This window comes from Hippocampus zosterae, chromosome 3 (genome assembly GCF_025434085.1).
Source record: "Hippocampus zosterae strain Florida chromosome 3, ASM2543408v3, whole genome shotgun sequence".
Taxonomy (NCBI): Eukaryota; Metazoa; Chordata; class Actinopteri; order Syngnathiformes; family Syngnathidae; genus Hippocampus; species Hippocampus zosterae.
The window spans coordinates 2,518,908-2,536,247 of record NC_067453.1 but is presented as its reverse complement, the minus strand read 5'-3'; the positions used below and the strand labels follow the sequence as shown (position 1 = coordinate 2,536,247).

At 45.9% G+C, this 17,340-nt stretch overlaps 2 protein-coding genes across 2 annotated transcripts in view; one reads left to right on the top strand and one right to left on the bottom strand.

The window, feature by feature from the left end:
• The window catches only part of pard6a (par-6 family cell polarity regulator alpha), a 40,570-nt gene extending 37,519 nt beyond the window's left edge, over window positions 1-3,051 (bottom strand). The window contains exon 1 of the mRNA XM_052060947.1: window positions 2,683-3,051. Within this exon, the coding sequence (XP_051916907.1) occupies window positions 2,683-2,796 (114 nt within the window). The 5' untranslated portion in view covers window positions 2,797-3,051. The remainder of the gene's footprint in view (window positions 1-2,682) is intronic.
• Window positions 1-17,340, top strand: part of LOC127597271 (uncharacterized) — a 180,776-nt gene that overhangs the window by 114,735 nt on the left and 48,701 nt on the right. The gene's annotated exons all lie outside the window — the stretch shown is intronic.

The window sequence follows — 17,340 nt, the reverse complement described above, 5'->3', positions numbered from 1 at the left end:
TATGTTCATCCAAGAAAAGTTTCAACTGCATGTGCACCATTTTTTCCAGAATTTTGTGGAACTTGGAAAACGCTATCCATCCACGACCATGCGTCTGTGTGTGAGTTCTAGTGGAACGCGTGCCTCATCTGTGCTGAATTTAAAGGGAATAACGGGAGCCGTTTTGGCCGGTAATCAACTTGGGCATGTTCACTCCCACAATGATGCAACCACCCATTCCTAACTGCGCCCATTTACGAAAAATACCAAAAGAAAGAAAACCCATTGAAGCATATAGCTAGAATGCACTTTGAGCGAGACTCATGCTGGCCACAAAAATAAGGCCAACAGCTTTTAACTTTCTTTCACAACTTCTCTGTTGTCAGGATTTTCAGGGTTTAGCTAAAATGCGGTCCCTGGGATGAGTTGTCACTCCCCTCACTGCGTATGTATTGTGAGGGCTTTCATTCCATCAGTAGCTATCTGCTGCAATTACAAGTTACTTGGTCGTACTAACGTTTTGGCTGCCGCTGCTCAACCCGTATTGTTTTGTGTTTTTTGTTATTGTAAAGTGTCCTTGGGTGTCTTGAAAGGCGCTTATAAATAAAATGTATTATTATTATTATTATTATTATTAACCTGGCTAATTTCAAGCACTACAGTGTTAACCATAAATCTGTTTCACCACCCCAAAAAATGCTTCTTCCACGAAATATTACATGCTTTGTGTTATTTGGGCTGCAGTGTTTCTGGTGGTCGACTCCTGAGAAGGGCTGTGTCAAAGTGCAAAGGTATGGGGTTCGATTACAGCCGTGGCCTTCCTGTGTGGAGTTTTCATGTTCTTCCCGTGCATGCGTGGGTTTTCTACGGGTCCTCTAGTTTCCTCCCACATTCCAAACCTATGCTAGTAGGTTAACTGATCATTCTCAATTGTCCTTAGGTGTGATTTTGAGTGTGAATGGTTGTTTGTCTATGTGTGCCCCGCGATTGTCTGGCAATCTGTTCAGGGTGTAGCCCGCCAACTGCCCAAAGAGAGCTGGGATAGGCTTCAGCGTGCCCGCGACTCAGATAATGGAAGGATGGATGCACGTCCAAGTTGGCCACCAGGTGCTGCAGCTGTGGAGAGTTATTCTTGAACACTGATATTCTTTTTGTCATGTACAAAATGATCTGATACATATCATGTGAAAATCATGCCTGGTGCTTTTTCATTCGGCTGCAGCCACAATTTTGCATTGTATCTTTGCACACATTCAAACCTTGAATATTCATTTTACCTTATTTTGTTTGTTTTTTTATTTTCACAAGTTGTGGGACTTACTGGGCTAACCTGGTATCCCAGGTCTTGTATTGTGTACCATATCTGTGTAATTGTTTGTTTGAATGACAATAAATATTCCTTCAATCCTTGAAAACTCAACTTTGAATATAACTTGAAAGGACAACCAGAAAATGAATTAGTAACAATGGAAAATAAAAATATGTTAAAAGGACAAATAAATGAATGAAATGATAAGAAATAAAAAACACCGCCTATTCTTGATGTGCATGCCTTGGCATGTTTAAGGCACTGTAGTACTGTGCAATGTGTAGAGTACACACTTGCTAATGGGCTGACACAAACAATTATTTTACTATTTGACTAATCACCGCAGTAGGCGCGGTAAATCTGATCAAATATAAATCACAGCAAATCGTACCAGCAAGCAGCTGCTTTTGTAATAACCACCATGAGCTTAGAGCTTGCATTATACTGCATATATATATATATATATATATATATATATATATATATATAGGCGGCCCGGTAGTCCAGTGGTTAGCACGTCGGCTTCACAGTGCAGTGGTACCGGATTCGATTCCAGCTCAGACCTCCCTGTGTGGAGTTTGCATGTTCTCCCCGGGCCCGCGTGGGTTTTCTCCGGGTGCTCCGGTTTCCTCCCACTTTCCAAAAACATGCGTGGCAGGCTGATTGAACACACTAAATTGTCCCTAGGTGTGAGTGTGAGTGCGCATGGTTGTTCGTTTCTGTGTGCCCTGCAATTGACTGGCAACCGATTCAGGGTGTCCCCCGCCTACTGCCCGAAGACAGCTGGGATAGGCTCCAGCACCCCCCGCGACCCTAGTGAGGATCAAGCGGCTCGGAAGATGAATGAATGAATGAATATATATATATATATATATATATATATATATTTAAGATGAGAGTACATTCAACTTTTCTTAAACGTGGCAGCTTGTACCAGCATTCCTGGGATGTTTATAAATGATGATGCAACTCAAACTTCAGGTGAAACTGTACCCTTATTATTTGTTATTGTTTGCTGTAACTGTTTAAGCCATTTTAAAATTGAACCAAAAACTATACACTGATACAATTAAACTATGTATAAATTCAAAAATACTTCACATTTCACTCCTTTTGGGCAACGTGACTTTTTTTTTTAATTTAGAAGGCAGTGGAATCAATGAAAATAAATACTGTAAATAAACGATGATGACTGCGACATGTCATCATAATACGCTCAAAATACCTGCCTCCGATAGGGAAAAGGTGTTGTGTGTTTACTGTTTATAAAAGCAAATCACAAACAACCATCTTTTCTGACTGACCGTAAGGACGAGCAATCAGTGCATCAAATAATTTTCCTTCGATCTCATCAAATATCGAAGGTGCCCCGACGTCATTCACCAATCACTCACTTTACTTTTGACCTCCACCACGCTGTCCGTGGCTTTGAACGACGTCTGCTGTTGGTGTCGTGACATTCTTCCCTCGGGTTGGATGATCAACTGCGGCACTGCGGCTAAAATCATTCAGCAATGTGACAGTTGTTTTCCTTGTCCGCTCCGGTTAAAGCAATTCCAACATCGAACAGGCGTGGGAGACCACTGGCCAAATTCACTGAGCATAACACGCGCCTTTCGGCTTTTCGACGTATATTGTGTAAGAAGGTGATGAGCGAAGATCCATTAGCTTCGAGACAGGTGGAATCTTCTGAATTTTCGTGTACGTGATGCGAGGCGAGCCGAGTCACCGATGTGGATCCACCTCCAATCACAGAAGGGTGCCGACGGAGGGCGGGGCATGAAAACGTTCAAAACAATGCCATGCCAACCCACTGCTGCTATTCGGAGAATTTCCTTTAACACCATAATACACCTGTGCACGCGCGCGCGCGTGCGTGTGTAGTGGAGGTAGATATTTAAGAGGGAGTGTTGTTTTAAATATGTAATAAAAATACATATACATAAATCAACAGTCACCGACATTCTTAGGACAAAATTATATCTATTTTAACTGTGTGGCGTAATTTCACATTCCTCAGGTGCCTCATGTACAGTATTTGTGCTATGTTAGCTATTTTCCCAACACCCCCTTCAGCGCCATGTTTCTGTCTCAAGGTGTGACAGGGGCTGTGTTGAAGAACAGGTTGTTTTACTCTGCTTGGGTGTCTAAATTTACATGGTATGTTTGTCAGGGTTAAAGGTGAGGGGAGGAAAAAGTGTTTGTGAGATATCATTGTGATCCCCTGCATCAAGGTTCAATTTTTTTTGAACAAAATTCAAAAAGGATGATCCAAGTTGATCTAAGTTTGCATTAAGGAGTCAAATGCTTTGACACAAGTTCCAAGCACTGACCATAGACATGATGCTGGAGTCAGGACCCAATTTAAGCTACACTATCCAGCCACATAAAAAAATCCTCCCCTTATTGGCACTGACTGGCCAATATGAATAAAATGAACACCCACTGTTATGATGGAAACAATTGCAATTATACCTAAAGCAATCATGTGTGGACCTGTCTATTTATAAATAACTCTGCATTAGTTTTGTTTGCCGTTGTGTGTGGCAGGATTATCGGTTGCGCCAGACAGATGCCTCACATCATGTTACATCACACTGAGTTTTGAAAAAAGTATAGTTATCCGAAGTGTCTCAGTAAAACATTCTGAGTTATAGTCGACTCCACTTTCTCGCTTCAACTGAATAAGAGTTCAAATGCAAATGGGTTTTGTTGTTGTTGTTGTTTTTCTTTGTAAACAGAGCTAACTGAATATTTCTTTTATATTTGTTTCCAGGTCAAATCTTGTAATTTCTATTTTGTCTGTCATCAGTCATGTGTCTTAAATATCAGTGTTGTGTCCAAGGACCGGCAACCCGAGGCCAAGGCCAAAGCCAAGGACTTGCCTCCGAGGCCAAGGCCAAGGCCAAGGACTTGGAAAATTTTCCGAGGCAAGGCCAAGGCCAAGGACTTGCCTCCGAGGTCAAGTCCAAGGCCAAGGACTTGGAAAATTTTCCGAGGCAAGGCCAAGGCCAAGGACTTGCCTCCGTGGTCAAGGCCAAGGACCAAGGACTAATTTTGAAACTGAGGCCTAGCCAAGGACATGTATAAAACAATGCTATCATACCACTTGGCAGGTCCTCATGATTTGCAACACCCTCCATCATAACCCTTTGCACTCCCTAATGCTTGAATGAAGTGTTTTTATTCAAAGAGTAGAACAGTCAGGGTACGTGTTATTTATATTGAGAAAAAAAATCATATGATATACATTTAATTTAATACCTTCAACTTCGCAATAATAATAAATAATTAAATCAACCATGATTTTAAACTATGTATTTTCAATATTCATTATTCCAAACATGAGAAAGCATTTAGCAAACATAACCGGAATCGAGCAAAAGGACTCCAAATCCCAACGGCCAAACCCGGAAGTGAAGTGCTGGCATTATTGACTCCAGCTGTAACGCAAATTACTTGGCTCAAACAAACATTCTAGTGCGACCGCACAAACGTGACGACTGTGCAAAAATAACTAAATAAAAGACACCACTGTTACAGAAAGGCTTTACACGCTATTTAAACTGCCGATCGCGAACGCAACAAACCGTGATTGAAAGCAACTGTGATGCCGCTCTTTACACGTTGCACTGACGGACACCTGTCAGTGGTAGCACCACTCCTCTTAAAACACCAGATAAAGTCATCAACATGGGTTTCTCTGGATGGATTTTGTTTGATTTCTTCATGATTTTTGCAGCCTTCGGGCCCACTTTATATCTGTGGATGAAGGATTAGAGGCTCAAATCTAGTGATGGGTCCATGAGGCCTCATGAGGCGTGTCAACACACTGACACACTGTGTTGATACTGTGCTGATACTGTGTCACTGACCACTGCCACCTGCTGGACCTTCAAGATCCCTGCAGCCAACCCACTTAACAGACTGAACTGACTGATAAATGTATTTGTATATTGAACATATAAACATACAATTTGGTAATAAATTGGCAAAACGTGAAGGTAAGATATAAAAAAAGGAAAAGAAAATAGTCATCATCACAAATATGTGTTCAAAGGAGTAGAAAGAAGTAAAAAACCTACCCCGAGTCCTACCCCTTCTTATATATGAATTGATCATTTTTCAAAATAGGAAAGAAAGTCTACATATCAACAAATGCTTTTCCCCTTATGTATGCTGTACTTATACATTTTTACAACTTTAGGTTTGTATATACAGTACATACTCATTGGAGCACATGTATATGTCGATTTTCTCATATTCATAATGGATGCTACATTTCATTAATATATTAAATCTCATCAATGTATTTCTGATGTATTGCTATATTTCATGAGTGTATCGAATTTATCAGCTTAATTCTGATTTGTGTAGTTGTCTTGTACTACTCTCGAATTCATTTTTAATCTCAGCAAGAGAGTTACTCATATTATTGGTCCGTTTCAGAATCATTCCACAGATTTACACCTATTACAGGTACACTCCTTTGCGTGATGTTTGTTCGTGTTTTGGATTTTTTTGTATAGGTTAGTACCCCTTAAATGATGACAACATTCTCGAATTTTAAAAAGCTTCTGGATGTTTTGGCAAAGGAGGTTGTTGTGTGCTTTATACATTAATTGAAGTCAACCAGGTCATGAGATTTCATTGTTTAATTTGATAAACACTGGATTTGTGGGTTCCGTCTATTTGGAGCCAGTGATTGTTCTGATTGCTTTGTATTGTAGTTTTAAAACAGAGTGCGTTTTACTGGCATTTCCCCATATTTCCACACAATAGGTCAAATATGGAAGTAATAAAAGTATAATGTGTACAAGGATCTCTTATTCAGCACATCCTTAGTTTTTGGGAGGATCCCTATGGTTTGGGATATTTTTCTTTTATTATCTATTATGTAGCTGCCAGCATGGTTTTGCATCTACAACTGTTCCAAGACATTTTCATAAGGTCATTCATCGATTTGATGATGAAGTGTATACAATATCATTCACATCCATTTTGCAACATTCAATGTGTTCAAATAATGTGAAGATCATTTGAATGAGGATGCTTGTGGGCTTTGACTTCACAATTTTTATTGAGAAAAATAAGATGCTCCAATGTTTTAAACTTCAGCCTGTTGCGTCTTTTACAAGCAATTTCTCCTGCTGTGGAGAACACACGCTCACAAGGGACGGATGAGGCTGGCGTACAAAGGAACTCCTTTGCGAGGTGGGAGAGGTTTGGGAAAGAAGTGTGTTGGTCTTTCCAGTACAGCTGCTTCCTGGAACCTTGATTGTCAAACATGGAGTGGAGAGTCAACCAATAATAATTACTGATTGTCAATTAATCATCAACATAGCAACCGTGAAAAGATGAGTGAACGTTTGTATACCTGGCGTAATACCGGGTGTATCGCGAACTTCATTCTCATGCTTGGCCCGATAATGCCTCAGCATGGTGGAGGTGCTTCTGTTGGCGAATTGACTTGGCAAATTCGACATTTCACCTGTAATGAAATGTGAATAAGAAGTAACTAAGAGTTACCTTGAAATGTATTCGGATTAGAATGGTACAACACATGTCAATAATCTGAGAGGCACTCGGCGAGTGCCTCTCGCCGAGAGGTTCTCGGCGACAGAAGGCGATTTGAATAAATAAATAAATAATACCTTATTCTCCAGGACATCAAAATGGTCCCACACGGCGGATGATTTGCGTCTCTGCTCCATAATCGGCAAGGAAGGCAAGGCACGAACACGAAGTCTGCACTGACACGAACTTCGACAAGCGAGCGTGAGTGAGGTCTGGCTTGTTTCGGCAGGTGGCATTGTGTCGCCAGACGTACTTCCTTATAAACACTGTGCGGCGGGCTTTTGCTGCGTCAACGCCCTCTGCACTGAGTCGACGCCCCCTGGACTAAGTGGCGCAGTCTGGACTGTGCCAAGCAGCCGATGCAGTCTTAACTGCACCGGTGCAGTTCACGTGTCAATTAGCAGTCTGGGCTGTGTCAACGCAGCCGATGTGTCAATTAGCAGCCTGGACTGTGTCAACGCAGCCGATGTGTCAATTAGCAGCCTGGACTGTGTCAATGCAGCCGATGTGTCAATTAGCCGCTTGGACTGTGTCAACGCAGCCGGTGTGTCAATTTGAATCCTGGACTGTGTCAACGCAACCAATGCAGTTCACGTGTCAATCATGTGATGTAATGAAGCAGCACATGCATCGACACGTGGTTTGCTCTGTGAGCCCGGCGCATGTGTCAATGCATCGGTGTCGCTGGACCCATCACTACTCAAATCCCTTGTTGTGTCTGAGGACCGGCAACCCAAGGCTAGTTCAGACACCCATTGATGCCCTACAGTAGGCCAAGAACCAAGGACTTGACTCCAATGCCAAGGAACAAGGACCGACCTTCGGTCTTCGAGCCAGTCCTCGAGGCCAAGGACCGGCTCGAGGAACACATCACTGTTAAACTCCCAGGTAATTTTTGACATATGTAGTCCAGCTGTCAATGGGAATGAATGAGGTACGCAATTAAGAGGCTAATTTTGAACAAATAGTTTTTGAGTATTTCAAATTGCAATTTTCATGTCAATTGCAAAACCTAGCAACTCTGAGAAAAATGACATAAAGAGACAGTTTTAAAATGAACTGTTAAGTTACTCTGAAATGCTCACTATTAGGCTATGTGAATAAAAATTAACAACAGGTGAGTGTACTAGAACCACAATCACTTGGAGGAAGTCTTCACCTGAACCAAAATAACTGAAATCCTTGGGGAAGATAAGTGGTTCAGAAATGTATAGATACAGCTTAAACCAAATATTTCAAAGGGAGAAAGACGCCCCATTATAGTAATTGCATAGAGACAATTATCTGATGCTACCCTGCATATCGATCTGACACCAAGTAAATACAAGGGCAGTAGTGCCAGCAATTAAACTATCCCCAAAGGCTTGAAGTTAAAAAAGAAGCCACCTGAAGCCAGCTGATTTACACAACAAAGTGTAGAAAATCCATGCAAGCACGGGTAGAACATGCAAACTCCCACAGGAAGGCCAGAGCCGGAATCCAACCCTGCACCACCGCACTGTGAGGCCGAGGCACGAACCAGGAGACAACTGAGCCGCCCGAATAATAATAATGATGATGGTGATGATAATGCGCTGTAAGCATATGATCGGCAACTGGAGTGGCACGATGGGGGGAATGGTGGGGCTCTTGGGCCCCAGACGCGGTTAAATGCCCACCAGCCAGCGGGAAGGAGGAGGGGTCTCAACGGAAGGTGAGGCGCCCCGACATCTGGTGAATCGGCAGCCTGGACACCTCCCCGGTGAGGTGTTACGGGCATGTCCCAATGGCAAGAGGCCCCGCGGACGACCCAGTATAATAATAATAAGACTTTCCTGTCCGCACAGAGAGCAGTGAAAGGTATCACCATTGAGCATGATAGTCGCTTTGGGAATTTCTATCTCTGAAAGTGTAAAATTTAAATGGTTGACCACACCTTTTCCACTCATTTGAGGTCACTTACCACACTTGAAAGAAAATGTCCTGAACCGATGAAGTCGTGACAAAAACAGAATTAAATAGAAACCCATTTTGCTTGCACCTCTGCTGGAGAAATTGGTGGTAGGCTTGCGAAGTGTGGTCTCTCTGAGGTACCGTAGTGCACGTACTTTAAAATGCATGCATTTTCAACTTAAGTCGTTGCATTCTATCACTTCACCACTTGATGGCAAGTGCATTTTACACACCGTACCTTAAATAATTCAAACTGTAAACTAATAATATTTATATAAGAGCAGCTGACTGCTGGTACAATATGCTGCCATTTACATGTGATCTGATTACTCGAGTAATTACAATTGTTATCTGTGACTAGTGGCGCCCGTTGGACCAGTGGTTACAGGGGTGGGCAAACTTTTTGGCTCGGGGGGCCACATTGATTTCTAAATATGACAGGTGTGCCGGGTCAGCACAAGATACGGGACATATGAAAAACTGTATATGTTGACAGTCCATACCAAACATCAACAGAACAAAAGAATTAAAGGCATTAGCATCCTTTTTTTTAATGAGAAGCAACTGTGGTATATGTCCTGTATGAACGTCCAGGTTAACAACATACATGTGTGACAGCACAAACAACAAAGTGCAACAACATATTGCCAAAAAACTGCAGCATACAGTACAGGTATATGACAAAATATAACAAAGTTCAGACTATTTACTACAAAATGAGACGAGTAAAAGACCTGGTGGCTTTCTTTCCACAACTCACTGTCTCGACCTTGACCTCCCTTCGATCACCACACAACACAGTGTTGCTCAGCTGATGTCGTGCAACGAACTTTTGAACCCAGCCACAGGACGCTTCGAAGTCTTCGATGCCCATAGTGCTATGGAACTCGATTGCACTCTTATTAGCAGTCCAGTGTGCGGAACGTTTTTAGCACGATAACAGTCAAACCATTCCAGGAAAAGTTTATTTACTCGCCAGTGTGTCGAGCCCCATGCACTCTGAGCATGGAAAAATCCCGAATCGGACTGAGCAAGAATCGCTTCCTCATTTTTCAAAGTCTCGTAGATTTGAGTCTTTCCGATGCCAAGCGTCTCCTGAAAGCTTCGTACTTTGAAATCCGCTTTGTTTAATCAGATCAGTCACTTCACTTTCTCTTCCGCGGCATAACTGTTTCTCTTCGTTTGGATGCCATGATCTACAGGACGTAAAATTGTTCGCAATTCCAGTAAAACTCACTGCAATCAAGAGTCACTTGCATGTCGCCGTTTTGGATCCAATGATGGAAAATACCGGTGCGGGCATGATTATTCCATCGTATTGAGCGGGAGTTACTTGAGTTTGCGTTACCGCGGGCTTCCGTATCATCTCCCCCTCCCTCCCTGTGCTCTGCAACTTCAAGTAACTGCGCCACCTGGCGTTGAAATGCCTGTCCTTACAAGTCCAAATGAAATGAATGCAATCATTTACATTGAACCTTAATTGTGTACTGTACCAACCTTCGGCGGGTCGGATTAAAAAGACAGACGGGCCGAATCCGGCCCGCGGGCCGTAGTTTGCACACCACTTGGTTAGCGCGTCGACCTCGCAATGCAGAGGTGCTGGGTTCGATTCCGGCTCCAGCCTCCGTGTGTGGAATTTGCATGTTCTCTCTCCGAGCCTGCGTGGGTTTTTTCCAGGTACTACGGTTTCCTCCCACATTACAAAAACATCCAGGGCAGGCTGATTGAACATTCTAAATTGTCCCTTGGTGTGAGTGTGAGCACGGAAGCACAGATGGTTGTTTGTCTCTGTGTGCCCTGCGATTGGCTGGCAACCGGTTCAGGGTGCCCCCCGCCTACTGCCCCGAAGACAGCTGGGATAGGCTCCAGCACCCTGGATCTGTGACTAGGGAACAAGCAAACTAATATATTGTGGCACGCCTAGTTGAGGATTTTTATTGCAAAGCCTACACAACCTTGGTTAGTGATCAACATTAAGATATGTTATTTACCTGCCTGTTTTGACTGGGCCCTTAATGTTGCTAGTTGCTTTGGCCTTTATTTGGTCACACAGGGTAGGGTACTGCCTGATGTTTTGTTGCATGTAAGCCTGAATTACTCAGTTACACATCAGAACATTTAGCCTTCCATGCCCTGCCAAATGTGCTCTGTTTTTTACTTTGAATTTTTAGACTTTTACTTTGCCACTTTCATCTCCTGTCTCTTTCTGGGTCCAAATCCTCTTCCTTGCCTTAGATGGACATGCATAAAATCTACCAGGGAATGCGGTTGTGTGTGTCCGCCCAACTGAACCTGCTGGCACCCCCTTGGCACCCCAGTTAAAACTGTGTCGAACCATAATTGGATGTATGCACACATTTTCAATAAATAAAAAAAAAATCCAAAAATAAATGAATGGATGCTTTGAAAACAGCCATGTGGGTTATTTTGAGAAAAGAAATAACAAGAATTGGTCACATGATTAACAAACATCCCCTCTTGTAAAAACATCGCAGTCTGGAATGTCGTTGAGCTTGTCTGACTTTCAGTCCTCCTCGTGTACATTCCTCCCACCTGTCACGCCTCTGACACACACAAAAAAGCTTGTTTTTCTCCAGCTTTTTCAAATTAACAAAACAACAAATTAAAAAAAAAAAGAATCAAAATGTGTCAAATTGTGGTGCCAGGTACACACTTTTGTCACATTTCGGTTTTTCGGTCTGGCCAGCAGGTGGCAGGAGCGGTCTCTCTAGCACACCTGCTGGCAATCATTAATCAATAGAGACACTATTTAAGGACTCCTACGTTCGACACCTGTTGTGGGAGTATTGTTTTTGGCATTGCTTACCTCATTGCTCATTGACTAGTGGCTTTTGACCTCGTCGTGTTTTCGCGTGTCGTCTCGGTACCAATTTTGTGTGTGAGTACCATTTTGTTTTGATGATCTGGCTTTTCTTGCGTGTACAAAGTGTTACATTGTTTTTCGTTCGTAGTTTGTGGGCTTTACTTTCTTTCTCTTGCTCTTTTGTGCAAGCACCTTTTGTTAGTCGCTTTTGATTTACTTCCTGGTCCGCATTGTGGACCAGCGCTTTATGTTCTCACTTATTTTCGGTTTGGACATTAAATTGTCTTACTTCGGAGACCTTGTTTTTGTCTACGTTTTTTGGATCCCCCTCCATAACTCGGTTTACCCGAGTACGTAACAGAATACTCCCACCATAATGGATCCTGTAGACATAAACAAGATCATGACCGCCTTGACCAGCCAGGGGCAATTAGTGGGCCAGCAACGACAGGAGCTCTCGGAGCTCCGGGAGGCAGTCGCCGTCCTAGCCCAGCGGCTGGAGATATTGTGTTCCCAAGGGGAACACGCGACCCCCCGAGAAACGCCACCCCCAAGGGTCCCGGCGGCTTCATCCGGGACACCCTCTTCCCCGATCATGGGGCGAGAGCCCAATCTCCCCCACCCCCCTCGCTACGGGGGAGAACAGGCTCTCTGCAAGCAATTTTTACACCAGTGCTCTCTGATATTCGATCAACAACCAGCTACGTACGAGAAAGATAGCACGAAGGTGGCGTTCATTATGAGCCTGTTGACTGGTCTTTAAAGCCCTCCTCAAAACTCACTTGTATTCTTTGGCGTTTGACTCAGCATGACTTAGATTTGCTATTGGTTTTACTGCTTGGTGCTTTCTACCGCCTTATTACTTATTACTTATTACTGATTCGTCTTACTGTTTATTGTATATGTTAAATCGCTCCATGTACAGCACTTTGTATGCAGCGATGGCTGTTTGAAAGTGCTCTATAAATACTGTTGACTTGACTTGACTTGACTTGGTCAGGCGGCGTCTTGGGCAGTAGAGATCAGCAATGCTCAACCCGGGCTTCGGTCTTCCTACCCAGAGTTTGTCGCCGAGTTCCGGCGCGTATTTCAACATCCGGTTATGGGAAGGGAGGCCGAAGGTCGGCTATTAGCTATTCGGCAAGGACGACAATCCGTTGCCGAATACTCCATCTCTTTTCGCATTTTGGCCGCCCGTAGCGGTTACGGGGACCGCGCCCTGTGTGGTTTGTTTCGCCGCGTGTTAAGTGCGGCGTTAAAGGACGAACTGGCAACCCGCGACGATAGCCGCAACTTGGAGGAGCTCATCGATTTGGCCCTCATTGTGGACAACCGCATGCGGGAGCGTGAGAGGGAACGTACGGAAGAGCGAAGAACTACCCGTGTCCCACCCCGACGTACGGGTCGTCGGCCGGCTGAGCACGAGTCCTGGCGACCACCCGGACCCGAGCGTCATTCGTGTTCCGATCCAGCCGACGCAGAGGAGGAGCCCATGCAGCTGGGAGGCGGACGCCTGGGACCAGCGGAGAGAGAGCGTTGGATTCGGGATCGAGCCTGCTTCTACTGCGGCCAATCTGGACACCGGGCTTCCAACTGTTCCTTGACACCGTCCCGCCCGTCCGGGCGCCCCGAAAACTGTGAGTTTGTGCCCGATACTGCGCCACGTGAGTCGAGACGGGAGGAGGTCCATCCGGGACATCCACCAAGACTCGAGTTGGACGGAACTCTTTATGGTCCGTTACGGGTCATTACTGTTCGGGCCTTGGTGGACTCTGGGGCGGACAATTGTTTTGTAGACCCCAGCCTAGCTAAGGAACTGGGTTGCCAGGTTGAGGTCCTAAGGGAGACAAAGCGGGTTCACGATCTTGATGGGCGACTCCTGGCGGAAGTGAAAGAAATCACCGCGCCGGTGAAACTAACATTATCAGGCAATCACATAGAATACCGTAGATTCTATATCATGCGGTCTCGATCCGTACCGTTAGTGTTGGGGTTGCCGTGGCTGCGCGAACATAACCCGGTCATTTCCTGGGAACGTCCGGCAATCGAGAGTTGGAGCGCATTTTGTTATACTCACTGTTTGCGCTCGGCGGCAGAAAAGAGAGGGCCGACCCGGAACGAGCCACCAGAAGTTATTTGTTTAGATAAGGTTCCGCGTATTTACCATGACCTACGCCAAGTGTTTAGTAAAGACCGTGCCCAGTCCTTGCCGCCTCACCGGCCGTACGACTGCGCCATCGATCTTTTGGAGAACGCCTTACTCCCGAATTCCCGTCTATATCAGGTCTCTCAGCCGGAACAAGAGGCGCTGAGAGAATATATCGATAGCTCACTCTCGGCTGGCCTCATTCGGCCGTCTAAATCCCCGTTGGGGGCCGGATTCTTCTTCATCGAAAAGAAAGACAAGACGTTACGCCCGTGTGTCGATTATCGGGGCCTGAACGAGATCACCATCAAGAACAAATACCCACTTCCGTTATTAGATTCGGCATTCGCCCCCCTCCAATCCGCCACTATATTCTCCAAACTCGATTTACGAAGCGCTTACCATCTGGTCCGTATTCGTGAGGGGGACGAATGGAAGACGGCATTTAAGACCCCATTAGGGCACTTCGAATACCTAGTCATGCCATTTGGGCTGACCAACGCGCCCGCAGTATTTCAGTGTCTCATTAACGACGTATTAAGAGATTTTCTGAACCTGTTTTGTTTTGTTTATTTAGATGACATCTTAATTTTCTCTCGGACTCTTGCAGAACATCAACACCATGTCAGGTTGGTTTTGCAGCGTCTACTAGAGAACCGGCTATTCGTAAAAGCAGAAAAGTGCGAGTTTCACGTCGAGTCCATCTCCTTTCTGGGGTTTATTATCGAGAAGGGTCAGCTGAGAGCTGACGATGCCAAAGTTAAGGCCGTGGTAGAGTGGCCCACGCCCACCAACAGAAAGCAGTTGCAACGTTTCCTGGGTTTCGCTAATTTTTACCGCCGCTTCATTCGCAACTACAGCCAGAGAGCCCTGCCGTTGACCCGGCTAACCTCTGTCAAGATCCCCTTTAGGTGGGACACTGATGCTGACCACGCGTTCGCCGAATTAAAGAAAGCCTTCACGAACCCTCCAGTATTACAGCATCCTAACCCCTCTATTCCGTTTGTCGTAGAGGTGGACGCGTCGGAATCCGGCGTGGGGGCCGTCTTATCGCAGCGATCCCCAGTCAACCAAAGACTTCTCCCCTGCGCCTTCTTCTCTCGTCGCCTCAGCCCAGCAGAAGCCAACTACGATGTGGGGAACCGCGAACTGCTAGCCGTCGTTTTGGCATTACAAGAATGGCGACATTGGCTCGAAGGTACTGAAGAGCCATTCACGGTGTACACTGATCACAAGAACCTTGCCTACATCCGGTCAAGCCAAGAGACTAAACTCCCGCCAAGCACGGTGGGCGCTTCTCCTCACTCGCTTCAAGTTCACGCTCACCTACTGCCCGGGCTCAAAGAACATTAAACCGGATGCCCTCTCCCGCATCCATGACCCTGCGGAGAGGGACAACGAACCCCAAAGCATTGTTCCGGACCATTGTATTGTGGGGGCACTGAGGTGGGCCGTCGAACGTAAGGTCAAGGAGGCCCAGAACGGAGTTCAAGTCCCGGCTGGTTGTCCGACCGGGAGACTGTTTGTGCCCCCACCTCTGCGCGCAGAGGTGTTACAGTGGGGGCACACTTCTAAGGTGGCATGCCATCCAGGGGTGAACCGGACCTTGGACCTCGTGTCGCAGCGGTTTTGGTGGCCGGAGCTACGCAAGGATACCCAGGACTATATCAAGGCCTGTTCCACCTGCGCATGCAGTAAGGCGTCCCACCAACTGCCGGCTGGTTTGCTGCAACCGCTGCCTACCCCTTCTCGACCATGGTCCCACATTTCCCTGGATTTTGTCACCGGCCTGCCTCCTTCCCGGGGAAAATCCGTCATACTCACCATAGTTGACCGCTTCTCTAAATCTGCCCATTTTGTTGCGTTGTCCAAACTGCCCTCTGCTCAGGAAACCGCCGAACTCCTAGTGAGACACGTCTTCCGTCTTCATGGAATTCCGGTGGACATTGTGTCAGACCGGGGCCCTCAATTCATCTCCAGGGTATGGAAACGTTTCTGCCAGGCCATGGGGGCCACGGCGAGTCTGTCTTCCGGATACCACCCACAGTCCAATGGTCAAACGGAGCGCATGAACCAAGATTTGGAGGCAGCTCTGTGCTGCGTTTGCCTCGATCGCCCCTCCTCGTGGTCGGTCCACCTGCCTTGGGTGGAATACGCCCACAACACCCTCGTCTCATCAGCGACCGGTCGGTCTCCTTTCATGGCAGCATATGGTTATCAACCTCCTCCGTTTCCTTCTCAGGAGGGTCAGGTGGAACTCCCTTCCATACAGCTGCATCTACGACGGGCCCATCGCGTATGGAAGGAGACCAGAGCAGCACTGTCACGCACGGCTCAGCGGAACCGGCAGATCGCTGACCGTCGCCGACGCCCAGCACCCAGCTATCAGGTGGGACAGAAGGTGTGGCTGCCGCCCACCATGAAGGTCCACCCCGTGTTCCATGTTTCCCTGTTGAAGCCGGTGGCCACCAGTCCCCTGGCTCCTCCGCCCACGTCGCCGCCTCCTCCACAAATCGCTGACGGCGAACCAGTGTACACCGTGCGTGAAATCTTGGACTCTCGGCGCAGGGGTAGGGGTTTTCAGTATTTGGTTGACTGGGAAGGCTACGGCCCAGAGGATCGGCAGTGGGTCCCCGGCTCCTGGATCTTAGACCCGTCCCTGCTTCGGGCATTCCATGCAGCGCACCCGTCGAAGCCGGGTGGTCCGCCAGGAGGCGTCTGTTGAGGGGGGGTACTGTCACATTTCGGTTTTTCGGTCTGGCCAGCAGGTGGCAGGAGCGGTCTCTCTAGCACACCTGCTGGCAATCATTAATCAATAGAGACACTATTTATGGACTCCGACGTTCGACACCTGTTGTGGGAGTATTGTTTTTGGCATTGCTTACCTCATTGCTCATTGACTAGTGGCTTTTGACCTCGTCGTGTTTTCGCGTGTCGTCTCGGTACCAATTTTGTGTGTGAGTACCATTTTGTTTTGATGATCTGGCTTTTCTTGCGTGTACAAAGTGTTACATTGTTTTTCGTTCGTAGTTTGTGGGCTTTACTTTCTTTCTCTTGCTCTTTTGTGCAAGCACCTTTTGTTAGTCGCTTTTGATTTACTTCCTGTTCCGCATTGTGGACCAGCGCTTTATGTTCTCGCTTATTTTCGATTTGGACATTAAATTGTCTTACTTCGGAGACCTTGTTTTTGTCTACGTTTTTTGGATCCCCCTCCCTAACTCGGTTTACCCGAGTACGTAACAACTTTATTTGCATGTTTTACACTCGTTTACAAGTTGTCCTGAGGATTTTCAGCTAGTTCACTAGAGGATGCCCGTTATTGGTTACAAGTTGACAAGTGAATCTAGAAATCCAAGCGAGTAAAAGAGTGACAATCTATTTGCCCTTACATGTTAGACGGTTTCAAAATGTGAATTACTTAACTAGTCGATTTAGAGATATCCACTAGTTACACAAGTTGGGCTCAATTTCACTTTACTTGTTAACTAGTGATACACTTGTTTACTCAACAGTAAACTAGTTGGGTTCAGAGTGAGACAGTAGTTACCTAGTGACACATATTTTCATATCACT